The sequence below is a fragment of the Gopherus flavomarginatus genome, chromosome 15 (genome assembly GCF_025201925.1).
Source record: "Gopherus flavomarginatus isolate rGopFla2 chromosome 15, rGopFla2.mat.asm, whole genome shotgun sequence".
Lineage (NCBI taxonomy): Eukaryota > Metazoa > Chordata > Testudines > Testudinidae > Gopherus > Gopherus flavomarginatus.
In genome coordinates, this window is record NC_066631.1 from 18,613,916 (window position 1) to 18,628,565 (window position 14,650).

A 14,650-nucleotide genomic window follows, 5' to 3' on the forward strand; every position below is an offset into this window, starting at 1 on the left:
GGAAATCTCAGGAATGTCAAGTCATGTCTTCCTTGGTGTTGTCGGAGGCCTTGCTGGGAGTCTCAGGAGGTAGATGTTCTGAAGAAGGGATGTTGGGAGAGGAATGCTGAATCTGATATCTTTTTTCCTAAGCAGGGGCGGCTCTAGGTATTTTGCCGCCCCAAGCACGGCAGGCAGGATGCCTTTGGCAGCTTGCCTGCAGGAGGTACCTGGTCCCGCGGATTCGGCGGCAAGCCTGTGGGAGGTCCACCGAAGCCATGGCACCTGCGGACCCTCCACAGGCATGCCACCGAAGGCAACCTGCCTGCTGCCCTTGCGGCGATCGGCAGAGCGCCCCCTCGTGGCTTGCTGCCCCAAGCACGCGCTTGGCATGCTGGTGCCTGGAGCCGCGCCTGCTCCCAATCGTTCAGCTCACCAATGCCTGAGTACTTTTCCTTTAGATCATTACACTCACCACTGCTGCGTGCGAACCATTTTTACTTTACGTATGAGGAAACAGTGATTAAGGCCTTGCCTACGCTAGGAATAATTTTTTTAAAGTTGCCACCATTGGTTGAACTCCACCACCGGTAACACTGGGAGCACTAACATAAACAAGGTGTTGGTGGCTGCTGGCATCTTAACTCCTGGGGCTTCCCTCACATGTTAATAAAATGCCAGGGGCCATCTGGAACCCTCTCTACACTGGTGCTGATACTGATACTGCTGCTGGTGGAGTTGAACTGGTGGGAGTAATGGTGGGAGTTTTTGAGCAGGGGAGGGGAATCGAACACTGCAGGCACAGCCTAATTGCCTGATCCCGAGCCCACTGAAGTCACTGGTGACATCCTGAGAGCAGAGGGGAGCTGGGAATGGAACTCAAGTCTCCTGATCCTCAGTTCTATTTCTTAATTGCAAGGTAATCCTTCCTCTCACTGTACATCATGCCAGATGCAACGCAGGGCCCAGAGAATGGGTAGGTGGTGGTTTAAAACTGGATTGGATCTGGAGAGATACACGGGACCCCACTTTGCAGAAGAAACCCTCGAACAACAGGAAACTCAAAATTCCTTCCGATTTGAGCTTCCAATTTTAATTGGAAACATTCCAAATTTTGAACATATTCTAACCTGAATGTCCTGGCTACAGGCCAACTCACGTGACCGCACTGTGCCTCTTTAAATTCCCCTGGTAGTTTCCAGTGGATATGGCTTCTCCCCACTCCAATCCCTCACCCCCCCAACACTATTTGTCCTGATGTGTAGTGTTACAGAAATCTGTTAAAACAGTTGCTGCGTTCCACAGAAGAGGTGGCTGCATTTCAGCGACAAATGAAGTTGTCCACTGTCTATGTTATGGTGATATTAGAAACCTTAATTGCTTAAGGTTTGTAATGCACTTAGAGATACATCAGACAAGCGAAGTCTATCTAGCTCTCTCTCTCTCTCTCTAATGTACAGTAGGGTTATCCTCCACACAGACTTGAAGAATCTTTAAAACCACTGGGTAAATTCTTTTAAAATAACAGCACATATTTATAGTAGCCAGATTTGAGTTGGAAAATAAACACACAGTATTTATTTATGATGTTTGTTTTTTTTTTTTACTGCTGCCACTGCTGTGCTATGCCCATTGTTTCCCTGCACTTTGATGCAGAAAACAGAATACAAAGTGCATAACCAGGACTTAAAACAGATTTTTAAATTAGTTCCTAACAGTGCAAGCAGATTGCTATTGGTTGAAATGAGCCTGATTTTAGGCCTTGGATTAGCAAACCTAATGACTAAATACTGTATTGCCCATTTCAGTACTTTGTGCTGGGCCTCCCCAGTGGTTCTGCAGGCAGCTGTGAGCTCTCCGTATTCGCAGATTACTATGAGAGAATCAGGGAAGACCATCTGTGTCTTCATAGTGTAGCAGCTCTCAGCCTGAACTAAGGACCACCAATGAAAATCCCCCTGTGACAGGGTTCCCTGCTCTGCATCCTCATTAAGGGCTCTGAAGCCAATGGGACTGTTCACATGCTTAAACATGAACACGGTCAGTCTTTTGCTGCATTGGAGTCAGAGTACTCAGCACCTTACAGGATCAATCCCTAAGTGTTTTTTCCTCATTTTGGCATAAGCTTAAGGGAATCGAGGTTGCAAACTCAGTCAACAACACTGGATATTTCCAGGCATCTTAACCAAAGCATAAAATCTTTCTTTTACTAATAAGTATCTGATTAATGGTGTAACTCTTAAAGTAATGACATACGCATATTAAAAGATTTGCTGCCAAATAGCTTTTAGCCCAAAATTTAGATTTATATACTTACAACAACCACCACCACCAAAAAAAGACCAAAATGTGGACCTGATTTTAGAAGCTCCAATAATACAAACAGAAATGTTTGATTAAAAGAGGCTACCAGAACAGTTTTTCATTTGTTTTGTTTTTAAATGTTCTGTGAAAACAAACAGAATCTGCTAAATAAAAAGGTAAAACCACCAAGAAACAAAGAAACTGACCTGTCTAATTTTACTGTTCAAATGCAGTGAAATGAAAAAAAAACCCAAACGTTCTGTGCTGTACGGGTTGTTAATTATATTCTTAATTTGTATCAACAGTACAAAAAGGGGTAGGGAATAAAGTCTGAGCACAAAGCATATTGTCAACACAATTTTTATCTGACCATTTTATCTGTTTGAACATATCATGTCAGAGGCCTGATTGTAATACAGAGAGTCTTTCACCTCTAGCTCTTCTGTTCAAATCTATGCCAAGTCAGTTGTGACTGGAAGTGGATATCATTCGATGGCTATTTAGTGGCCTATTAATTAATGTGCCTGGAATATTAAGGTGATGAGCACTACAAAAAGCCTGTAAGTAATTTAAACAAGTAAACAAACAAAAATACATGTGAAACTCATTTGGAGATTCCAACCCAGCAAGAGCCCCTATGACAACCCGCATTAATTATCATGCTAGTTCTGCAATCTCATTCCACATCGACATGAGTCCCTGGTCCCCCAAAGACAGGGTTAAGTCACACTGGTGGCTCAGCATCAGGAAGTCTACACTCTCATATGCCATGCTGCATCTCCTCCGTGGACAACGAGGATTTCAGCTTCCTAGATGGTCCCAACCCAGCCCCACTCATAAGCACTACACCTACACTCACACCAAAGATGTGAATGAAACCTTTTTTTTCCTCTTGTCAGTCTCTTGTGATGCCTTCTCACCTTGGGACCTTTAAATGGTGAGCGTAAAAGAGAAGGATGAGGTGAAAAATGGTAATCTCCATGCTGAATGGTGCTTGCTGTATAGTATCCCATTGTCACTGCAGCAGCATATAAACAAACATTCAACACAATACGCTACTTCTGACTTGCCTGGCCACAGTGCTTGTAGCTAGCTAACTTTTAGCAGCACCAACTCTTTTCTATTAACTTGTTCTTGGCAGTGCGATGCAGTAGCACAAAAGACCAGCACAACTCTGGGCTGCATACAGAGTGCCACTGGGTCACAATGCTTGGCACAACAGCAGCTACATTAACTCAGTTCTGGGCACTTCATTTCCAGACAGAGACTAGAAAGCTGGAAGGATTTCAGCAGAAAAAGAAAGCAGCAAAAACAGTCAGAGGGGTAGACAGATGGATTTAGAAGGAAAAGAGAAATAGACACAGTTTGGCTAAGGGACAGCTAAGGAGATAACAGAATAAAAATCCTTTAGGGCAGTGCAAGGGGGTATAACCTAGACTAATAAAACAAAAAATAAAGACGGACAGTTTTCAGATTAAATATCAGGAATCTTTCTTAGAGGAGATCTCTTCTCTTGGGTTACGGAACAGCCTCTCAAGATGAGTAATGCAAGCCACAACGGTGACTGCGTTTCTCATGCTTCACCCAATCTTAACTTTAAAATATAGTGTAGAGGTGGTACTGGCACTCGCAGAGGGATGAGCTAGTCGGCTGGACAGATCTTATTGATTTCCAGGGTCTTTGGTTGTAGTGCAGAGAACTTCCCCACGCCCACAAGCAGGGATACAGATGGATATGTTATGAGAGAGAGAGGAGAGGCTGGGAGGAAAAGAAAATAGAAAGAAGCCTTCTTTTTGTGGGTGGGGCTGCCTGTATCCAGCTTCTGGCGAAGAAGGTGCTGCTGTGTGAGGGCTCTAGCCCCGTTCAAGGTTTGTTGTATTTTTGGACAATCCCTCATTTCTTTAGCTATCCCTGATGCTGCAGTATGCTTCCCAAAGACTTCTTCATCACCAGTCAGAGAGCAACAGTTCTGACACAGCTGCCTTAAACCAACACAAACAACAAGGAGCCCAGTGGCACCTTAAAGATTAACAGATTTATTTGGGCATACGCTTTCGCAGGTAAAAAACCACTTCTTACCCACGAAAGCTTATGCCCAAATAAATCTGTTAGTCTTTAAGGCGCCACCAGACACCTTGTTGTTTTTGTGGATACAGACTAACACGGCTACCCCCTGATACTTAAACCAACATGGTGATGCATCATCCCTGCTATGAATGCAGTAGCAAAAAAACTTAGAGGAGGGTGTGAAAAGAAGGCGACAGAGCAGAATAGAACAAACCCACAGACATGTAAATCTTTGGCTAATTATCCCTATGTCATACAAAATGCCCACAATGCCCTGCATTCTCTCTATATGGTTTCTGCAGGATGTAAAAGCTATTAAACCACTTTTCTCTATATCCCGAAGTGAAAAAAAGAACAAAATAATCTGAGGTACATAGGAATTTGGACATTCACTTTGTTGAAAAAAGAGTGAAGTATTAATCTAATTTCCTAAACAAACCAGATAACCTGGCACTCAAATCAGCTTACCACTTTGCACCTCTCTACAAGGATTAGCAGAGCGCCATAATTATAATGCCCAATTTGATTTATTAAAGGAGGCTTCACAGAAAGGATGACAATTCAATAGCTTAGCAAAGAGAAGGGATGAGAGAGAGTGTGAGGCTTCAAGTAGACCAGCAGTGTCTTAAATAAAAACATGCATCAATACAATTAGTGTCAGTTATAGTAAATTTACCAAATTAGGGGAGAGCACAGACTGGAACCTCAGACGCTAACCATCCCAAAACCCTGGGAAAATTTAGATCAAGCCCATTATTTCTAGAGTGGATTTGAAACATAACAGCCCTGAACTTGGAGGATATTAGATCTGGGCATGAATTTCATGGCTATAAAAAACACGCAAAAAAAGAAAGCAGGGTTTTAAAAAAAAGCATAATTGAATATAAATTTCAAAAAGCTTGTGCTAAGAGAAAAATGGTTTTACTTGTTACACCTGAGTAAAGCACAGTTCATCTAATCGAGTCATTAACAACCAGGAAGACTACAGAGTATATCTGCAATAAGCACTTATCTCTATAGCCTTAAATACTGGTGTGCACCATATTGAGAATACACTGGACTCTGAACACAACTTGCTCCAACAGGCTAATTGTGGTTTAATGGGTCATTCATCACAGGTTTTGTTTTACTCTCTCCATGTAACCTCCCTGCCCCCTACAGAAGCTTGTTACTTCTACCTACAGAGAAGCAGGAGAGACTATGCAGACAATGAACCAAGAAAAGATGTAGGAACAATGCGGGGGGAGGACTTGGAATACGAGAGATGTTACTGTTTAATATCAGTGGCAATCGCAACCGTAGCTGGAAGAAAATGCAGGTAACTTTTGATATGTCTTCATTATTCATGATGTACCGAGGCAAATTAAGAATTAGGCAAAATCAGGCAGCAGAATGTAATGACTCAAACTGGAATTTGGCCAGGACATCAAGGCTTTTTGACCCTTGTGGTTGCTAGGAAAGTGTCATAAGATCCTTCGGGACCACAAGTGTTGGAAACCTTGGTTTTACATTTCATCTAAAAGATGGCAACTCAACAGTACATTCTCCAGTACATCATGCAGGGGCATTGGTTCATTACTGACTCAGGGATAAGTGATACCTACTGAATCACTAGCCTCACTCCCTGCAGCATTTTGGATCAATGCCTAGTAGATTTCAGGTATGAGTGAATTTACCTAAACAGCAATGAACTGATAGAATTTTAGCTTAAGTCTCAAAGAACAGTCTAGTTTATGCATTTTTAACCCGCAGGTGAATATTTTCTAAGCTGCCACCCAAATGAATGTTTAGCATAAACATCTCTGCAGCATTAATTGGTTAGACTGACGAGATCAGTAAAAGAGAGCTAGCTTTGGCTGTAATCACATCGTTTTTGCACTCCTTTTCTACAAACATCTGAACAAAGTGTTTTAATGGTCCAAATATTCACAGAAAGCAGATTTCAAATGTAAAATGCAAGTATCTGTGGAAAATGAAATTTAAATTCACACGTTAAGCATTTGGATTGGACACGACTGCATGCTTACCCAACTGGGGAATCAAAATACTATGTGACTAATCTGAACAATCATAAACAAGACACTCAGCTCAGATTTTATATATCGCATACTGAATGAATCCTGGAAACAAAGTGTTTGTGATAACTTCGGAGAGTTTTCAAAATCTCCAAAAAACACCCCAACCACTACCAATCTGACTGGAGGAAATTGATTTGCAACCAAAATGTCCACAAGCAGAAAAATGAAGCTAGATTTGTCAGATAAGTCATTTGTTGTGAATATTTTCCTCATCCCTAATAGCAATCCATTTTGAAAATCAAAACACAAACAGAAAAGACACCAGAGTAGTTAACCATCAGAACAGATTGCAAGGTAAACTCTCTGTCACTAAGGCCATGTCTACACTAGCACTTATGTCGGCAAAACTCTTGTCACTCAAGGGTGTGAAAAAACACACACACCCTGAGCGACATAAGTGCTAGTGTCTCTTGCTGATACAGTTACCACTGCTCATTGAGCTGGTTTTATTATGTTAACAGGACAGCTCTGTTCTGTTGGCACAACGCGGCTCCGTGAGCTGTACCAATACGACTGTGCTGCTGTAAGCACAGACATGAACTTAAGAGTCTAGCTCAAGATTCGGTCCAGTGTCTTTCTAAAAGACATGCTCAAGTTCAACCACAAGTTACTGGGCTCAACCCAGAAATCACTTGATAAAGTTCCGTGGCGTGCGTAATGTGGGAGATCAGAGTCCATGACCATAACGATCTCTTCTGGCCTTAAAAATCTATAATTCAATTAAAAACACTTACAATGACCACAGAATCTAAACTTTTGTTGTCATCTGAGACACGTGCAAAATCCCCACCCATAGAAGGGAAGGCTTGTCCTGCTTATTTGAATAAGCTCCTTTCTCTGGAGTACTAAGCAGTACATCTGCAAATACTTTTCAATTGCACATTTACTTCTTAGCTTGGTAAGGACAAATATGTTGGTCACGCTGCTAATTTCCATTTGGCCCTAGGTAACAGGTACTTAGCAAGTGCTTGCTCTTAGCCCTCGTCCAGACTAACCCGCGGCATCGGCGGGTTAAAATCGATTGCTCGGGGATCGATATATCGCGTCTAGTCTGGACGCGGTGTATCGATCCCCGAGCGCGCTTACATCGATTCCGGAACTCCATCAATCCGAACGGAGTTCCGGAATCGACGCGGAGAGCCGCGGACATCGATGGCGCCCCGTCCAGACTGGTGAGTATCTCGATTTTAGAAATTCGACTTCAGCTACGTTATTCACGTAGCTGAAGTTGCGTATCTAAAATCGATTTTAATTTCTAGTCTGGACGTGGCCTCAGATATACTCTGCTGTGCTATGTGGATTTCAAGCCCCCAACAAATCTCCCAGTTGAGCTGCAGTAAGTGGTAAACAGCCTGCCAATCCCTTGCGCCTTTCCTTCTTCACTCCTCTGGCTATAAAAAACACACAGACTGGTTCAGACAAGAGCTTTTGAGGCCACGTTCCTCATGCTTGTGGCATTCAAGGGTGACTATGACATCTAGACCACTACTAGAGCGTATTAATGCATTGCCTGGTTTCAAATGCACAAGGAAACTGTATGCGGCATGAGAAGGAAGGGACAAACCCTTTCTTCTGTCTCTATTTTCATTTCTTAACTCCTATAATGCTCCCCTCAGTCTTAATTCACTGTTTGGCAGCATGCAGAGGAACTTGATTCATGATGTGCATGCTGGTGTCACATTTGCTAAGCCCCAGATATGCATTAACAACCCTGCATTCCCCAATCCTAGGCACCAGTGGAGATGACAGTTGGATCACACCAATGGAGATGACTGGATCACAGCCTAACATGCACACTGCATTTGTGTCACTGAGGCCACGTCCAGACTAGAAATTAAAATCGATTTTAGATACGCAACTTCAGCTACGTGAATAACGTAGCTGAAGTCGAATTTCTAAAATCGAGATACTCACCAGTCTGGACGGGGCGCCATCGATGTCCGCGGCTCTCCGCGTCGATTCCGGAACTCCGTTCGGATTGATGGAGTTCCGGAATCGATGTAAGCGCGCTCGGGGATCGATACACCGCGTCCAGACTAGACGCGATATATCGATCCCCGAGCAATCGATTTTAACCCGCCGATGCCGCGGGTTAGTCTGGACGAGGGCTTACTGTGCGAGTTACCAAACTTTGCTGGAGATGCAGAACTACAGGGTAGTTTGTCTCTCTCATGGTGCACTCGTTTTTTCATTTTAACCAATGGAATTTCCTACCACTCATGTCTACTCACTTGACTAGAATCCACACACGAGACATTACAGCGCCTAGTACAATTAGTCAGGAGATTTTAAAACAGACACATTAACAGCTTCCACCCAGGAGAAAGAAGACAGCCTATACTAGGACACAGTCACTTCAGAGGCAAAAGAATTCCCCTACCTGCTTGGATATCTTCAAGGGGTGTTTCTTCTTCACCCTCTCTTTGCCTCGTTCAGTCTCTCTCTCAGAGCTCCCGGCATCATTATTATGGCCATTTTCACTGGGCTCTGCGGACACATAGTTTTCGGATTCTCGTGGTTTCTTTCCTGGATGCCTCTCCCATTTTTCCTTTCGCTCCTGAGGCTTTAATGACATGTCCTTCTGTGGAGAGGAAAAAAATAAAAAGTAAAACCTTTAAGCTCCTTGCGGTAAGGACTAGAATTTACTATATGTTTCCACAGCACCTAGCACAGTGGGTCCAACCTGCCCTTCTGTTCTAAAGCAATCTAAATGTCAAATAAAAAATTAAAATAGGACTTTCTTTTAAGAGAGAAGCTGAAAATGAGCAACCTATTCCTCTGCAATACAAACAAACATTACATTAAAGTGGATGAATTTTCTCCAGGCTATGTGGGAAACAGCTTCAGAGAACTAGTTATGACAACGGGTTCCCTTCTGACTAATTCAAAAGCTACACTTCACTCATAAGCACCCAAACATCTCAGAAGCAAGCTCTGTAAGGTTTGCTCGGCACTAACATAGCCAGTGACATATAAACCTCTGAACTGAATACGGCATAGAGGCCCTGATTCAGAAAAGCATCCTTGTTGGGGAAAGAAGTCTGCCAAATGCATATGTGCTTTCCTGAATAGGGATGCTAAAGTCAAAGGGATTTAAACGTGTGATTCAAGTTAAGCAAGCGTGTAAGAGCCTTCCGAATCAGGGCCAGAACGCACACTTTGAAGGCAAAACACTGAAGACACTGGCATGGTGTGCAGTAAAACAAAGTCAGCATAGAAAGATCCAGAGCAGAGCAAAGGATACATTACAGTACATTTGTGAAGAGCATAATTTAGTGGGGTTAAAGAAAAAGGCACCTCAAAGAATGGAATCAAGTTGACTACTGGAAAAAAAATATGCAAAAACACACATGGAAAAATGTTCTGCAAAGAACTGGCTATTACAAGAAACAACATACAAAAATACTCCATAGTTGTGGCTATATAGTTCTAGACAGCTAGATTTCTGCCACACCTTTTGTGAGACCACCTAAGCATCAAAGACTAAACTCTCTCAAATGCTTTGCAGACTCACCATTCCTATTAATTTTTCATTTGAGCTAACTGAATGAGATTAGGAGATGCATTAAAACCTCTACTAATCATGACTTGTCAACTTCAGACAGTTAAACCTTGGTTCTTTTTCAATCCTCAGGCCACTCCTTCTGACTCGGTCACAATCACTTCATCTAAATTCATATCTGTGTGGATGGAATTCACAATAGCGCACCCATTCATATTGGCCTACACACACCTTCAATGCAGCAAAAGTTACATCAGTCTCCTATACGTTGAAACCCAAAGCACCACACCAAAGGATACGCTGGGAATTGGGACAAAATGCCCTGCTGGCTGTTCTATACTATTTTCCCCTCTTTTAAATTTGCAGATTGGGCTTCTGAGGCCACGTCCAGACTAGGAATTAAAATCGATTTTAGATACGCAACTTCAGCTACGGGAATAACGTAGCTGAAGTCGAATTTCTAAAATCGAGATACTCACCAGTCTGGACGGGGCGCCATCGATGTCCGCGGCTCTCCGCGTCGATTCCGGAACTCCGTTCGGATTGATGGAGTTCCGGAATCGATGTAAGCGCGCTCGGGGATCGATACACCGCGTCCAGACTAGACGCGATATATCGATCCCCGAGCAATCGATTTTAACCCGCCGATGCCGCGGGTTAGTCTGGACGAGGGCTAAGCCCTCGTCCAGACTAACCCGCGGCATCGGCGGGTTAAAATCGATTGCTCGGGGATCGATATATCGCGTCTAGTCTGGACGCGGTGTATCGATCCCCGAGCGCGCTTACATCGATTCCGGAACTCCATCAATCCGAACGGAGTTCCGGAATCGACGCGGAGAGCCGCGGACATCGATGCCGCCCCGTCCAGACTGGTGAGTACCTCGATTTTAGAAATTCGACTTCAGCTACGTTATTCTCGTAGCTGAAGTTGCGTATCTAAAATCGATTTTATTTCCTAGTCTGGACGTGGCTTAAGTTTGCATCACGCTGTTTTCATTTCAAATCATTCACCACTTACAGTTTTCTTTCCTTCTGCAGTTCGATGATGCACTGACATTCTAATGAGATGCATAAACATATAAGTTTGAATCTGTTCATAACAGCAACAAAAAGTGGGGGGAAGGGACCAGTGAGACAACTAATTTTCTATCCTCAGCTAAGTCGACACTCAACTGTTACACACACAGCCAAATCACTGTATAGTTTAGCCTAAGGTTGTTTAAGGGGCTAACAGCATCTCCTTACACACACACAGACACAGACACACACACTAAAGAACACATTGTAAGAATAAGCAATGTCCCTTAGAAGTGCAGAGCAAAATGGACTATGGTACTGCCGGCTAAACCTGTAAGTAGGGAGGGAGCCCCAGGAAAATGGTTGCTCTCTGTAAATGCCAGAATTAGGAACTTATCTGGGGTTTTCAGTTTGAAGATCTCTCTCCAAAGCAACAGTTTGCGATGCCACTTAGAGAAGGCCACAGCCTCCCACTTGCTGGGATGTTGCTAAGACAGAAAATGACTTTTTAAGCTCCGATAACTAATCAGAAAGTAACATAACTGGAAATTACATTGCCCTGCTAGTCAACTGATGCTCAAATAGCCATGTAAAATATTAGAAACAAAAGCCACTGGAAACTTGTCTTGGTTCCAACTTTTCGTATGAATTTATGGGGAGATTTTCTAAGGCACTAATGGCAGTGCCTAACAGAATGCCCTCCCCCCCCCCACACACATCCTTAATGTTCAGATCATATTCACTGACCAGTTCTGTTAGGTTTACAAAACTTCCCCGTACACTTCGACTGGTGTCATTAATGGTTTCATGCAAAGTTCACTGCTTGGAAGTTCACAGTTTTGTTTAGAGATTTGAGGTTTGTTCCATCACAGAAGTGAGTGTGAAATGAATTTAGGGGATGCCATCACAACTGGATCAAGGCCACATTTGCTTCTACCGCACCTAGCCTCAAAGTATTTTACAAACGTTAATGAATTAAGATGCACAATGCCCTGTGATTAAGGTTATTACTTATATTTTCCTCACAAGGAAACTGACTTTTAAAGGGATTGAGTGGCTTATCCAGTCTCAGGCCATGTCTACATCTAAAATTTTGCAGTGCTGGTTGTTAAAGCTGTATTAGTACAGCTGTATAGGGCCAGCGCTGCAGAGTGGCCACACTTACAGCAACCAGCGCTGCAAGTGGTGTTAGATGTGGCCACACTGCAGCGCTGTTGGGCGGCTTCAAGGGAGGTTCGGGGAACGCGAGAGCAAACCGCGGCGAAGCTGGTCTCCTTTCCCGGTTTGCTCTCTCGTTCCCCGAACCCCCGAACAAGCAGGTCTCCTTCCCTGCGGTTTGCTGGGTGGTTCGGGGAACGCGAGAGCAAACCCGGGAAAGAAGACCAGCTTCGCCGCGGTTTGCTCTCGCGTTCCCCGAACCCCGAGCAAGCAGGTCTCCTTCCCTGCGGTTTGCTGGGTGGTTCCGGGAACGCGAGAGCAAACCGGGAAAGGAGACCAGCTTCGCCGCGGTTTGCTCTCGCGTTCCCGGAACCACCCAGCAAACCGCAGGGAAGGAGACCTGCTTGCTCGGGGTTCGGGGAACGCGAGAGCAAACCGCGGCGAAGCTGGTCTCCTTTCCCGGTTTGCTCTCGCGTTCCCGGAACCACCCAGCAAACCGCAGGGAAGGAGACCTGCTTGCTCGGGGTTCGGGGAACGCGAGAGCAAACCGGGGAAGGAGACCAGCTTGATTACCAGAGGCTTCCTCAGGTATGCTGGGATACCTGCTTATTCCACGGAGGTCAAGAAAAGCGCTGGTAAGTGTCTATATTTGATTACCAGCGCTGGATCACCAGCGGTGGATCCTCTACACCCGAGACAAAACGGGAGTACGGCCAGCGCTGCAAACAGGGAGTTGCAGCGCTGGTGGTGCCCTGCAGATGTGTACACCTCCTAAGTTGCAGCGCTGTAACTCCCTCACCAGCGCTGCAACTTTCTGATGTAGACAAGCCCTCAGAGCACATATGCCAGAGCCAAGGAAAAAATCTCAGACCTCTCAGCCATAACCCAGGACTACAAGTTCACTCTTCCTCTCTGAGAATATTTGTACATAACCCGGGAAGTGAAACTGTGTGCAAAGGATTGTGGGATTTGGGTCACAGGACCACTTCCACCTACCGTGTGCGGCAGAACATAAACGATACAGGGTTGGGGATTGTGCAGGAGGGGACAGGTGCCCATGGGGAGACCTGTGGGATCCCCATCTCTGCCTCCCCCCAGTCCCCTCTGTCCCACTGCATCCCAGTTTACCAATCCCCAATGAGGAGTCGTCTCTGTCCTCATAGCACCACCTTTACTTTCTCCTACCCGTCACACTGGAAAGAACTGGTGAGTGTCCTTTCTTTCTCATCCACTTGGCCCAGCTACATGGGGAAGGCAGCACATCATCCTTGCCTGGTTTGCAACTGGCAGGAGGAAAGCTGAATTCTTGCCTCTGTCCCCCTCCCCGTGCTGGCTGAGTCTAGCACTGTGTGTGTGCTAGTGAGTAAAGAGCTCGTATCTCCACTCAGCAGCCTCACAGAGGAAGCAGGAGGAAGCACTGCTTGAGATCAGCCTTCTCTTCCACCATTGCTTCTCCTGTGCACCTGCCCAGCGATAAATTTTCCCCCGGCGGTTCACAATGCACAGGTTGAGAAACCCTGCTGCACAGGAAGACACAAACGCTGTCCAGAAGAATTTATCATTTATTTAAGTAAGGATGCATACGCATCCGTGCTTGAGTGTAGGTGATTATTGCCATGGGCGGCCCATAATGGCTAAGCAGCCCCAAACCTCATCCCGGCCAATTTGGGGCCTCTGGAAAAATCTCTCCCCACCATGGTGCCTGGGCCATGGCAGGTGCACAGAGTTTTTCTGGTCTCGAGGCCACAGCAGGGCGGAAAGGAGCGAACAGGGGCAAGGCCTCGGGAGAAGAGGCAGAACAGGGGTGGGACAGAACGGGGGTGGGGCCATGGGCAGAACGGGGCAGGGCTGTGGGGGAACGGGTGGAATGGATTGGCACCGAGAGCTCGATCCTGGCTGATGCTGAGATATCAAACCCCTACCCTCCACCCCAAGCAGGGCCATGGGGCAGGGGCTGAGAGCAGCAAGCAAGGGCAGGGCCTCAGCTGGAAGAGGCAGGGCCTCAGCTCGAAGAGGCAGGCCAGGGGGCTAGCCTCCCGAGGAGGAAGCTTTACCTACCGCCCACGATTACCACAGAGCCTGGGGGCATACCAAATGTACACTGGATCACCACAATGGACTCTGCAAAAATGCACTTTCATTCTCCTGCTAGTAAGCGGTGCTTCTCGGTGGCTGCAGCACACAATATCAATGTTCCATGGTCTGTAGTGGCTGCCTATTGGCTTCTGGATTGAATTTCAACTGCTGGCTTGGATCCATAATATGGATCCTCAATAGCTTGGGACATTCCCACCTGAGAAGCTACCTCTTGCCTTGTGCCACACTGCAGCCACCATGAGAAGGAGTTGGTGATAAAACATTACCTCCACATGGCTCTTGGTTTTGGAACCAGATCCTTCCTCCCCGGTCTAAAAGAGCCCATGTCTGTTAACCTTCATGCCCTGCTGTAAGGCACATCTATTTGCTGGCTGTTGCAGAGAGACGCCTTGATGGGGTTCAGGGCTACCTGAAGGAGGTGTTCTGTCGGGGAGTGAGTTTTGCTGGT

General features: G+C 45.4%; 1 protein-coding gene across 14 annotated transcripts in view; it reads right to left on the minus strand.

Annotated features, from left to right (window-relative positions):
- The window catches only part of FBRSL1 (fibrosin like 1), a 760,769-nt gene that overhangs the window by 531,501 nt on the left and 214,618 nt on the right, over positions 1-14,650 (minus strand). For all 14 annotated transcript variants that reach the window (XM_050924090.1, XM_050924082.1, XM_050924093.1 and 11 more), the window contains exon 2: positions 8,809-9,009. In XM_050924090.1, the coding sequence (XP_050780047.1) occupies positions 8,809-9,009 (201 nt within the window). The remainder of the gene's footprint in view (positions 1-8,808; positions 9,010-14,650) is intronic.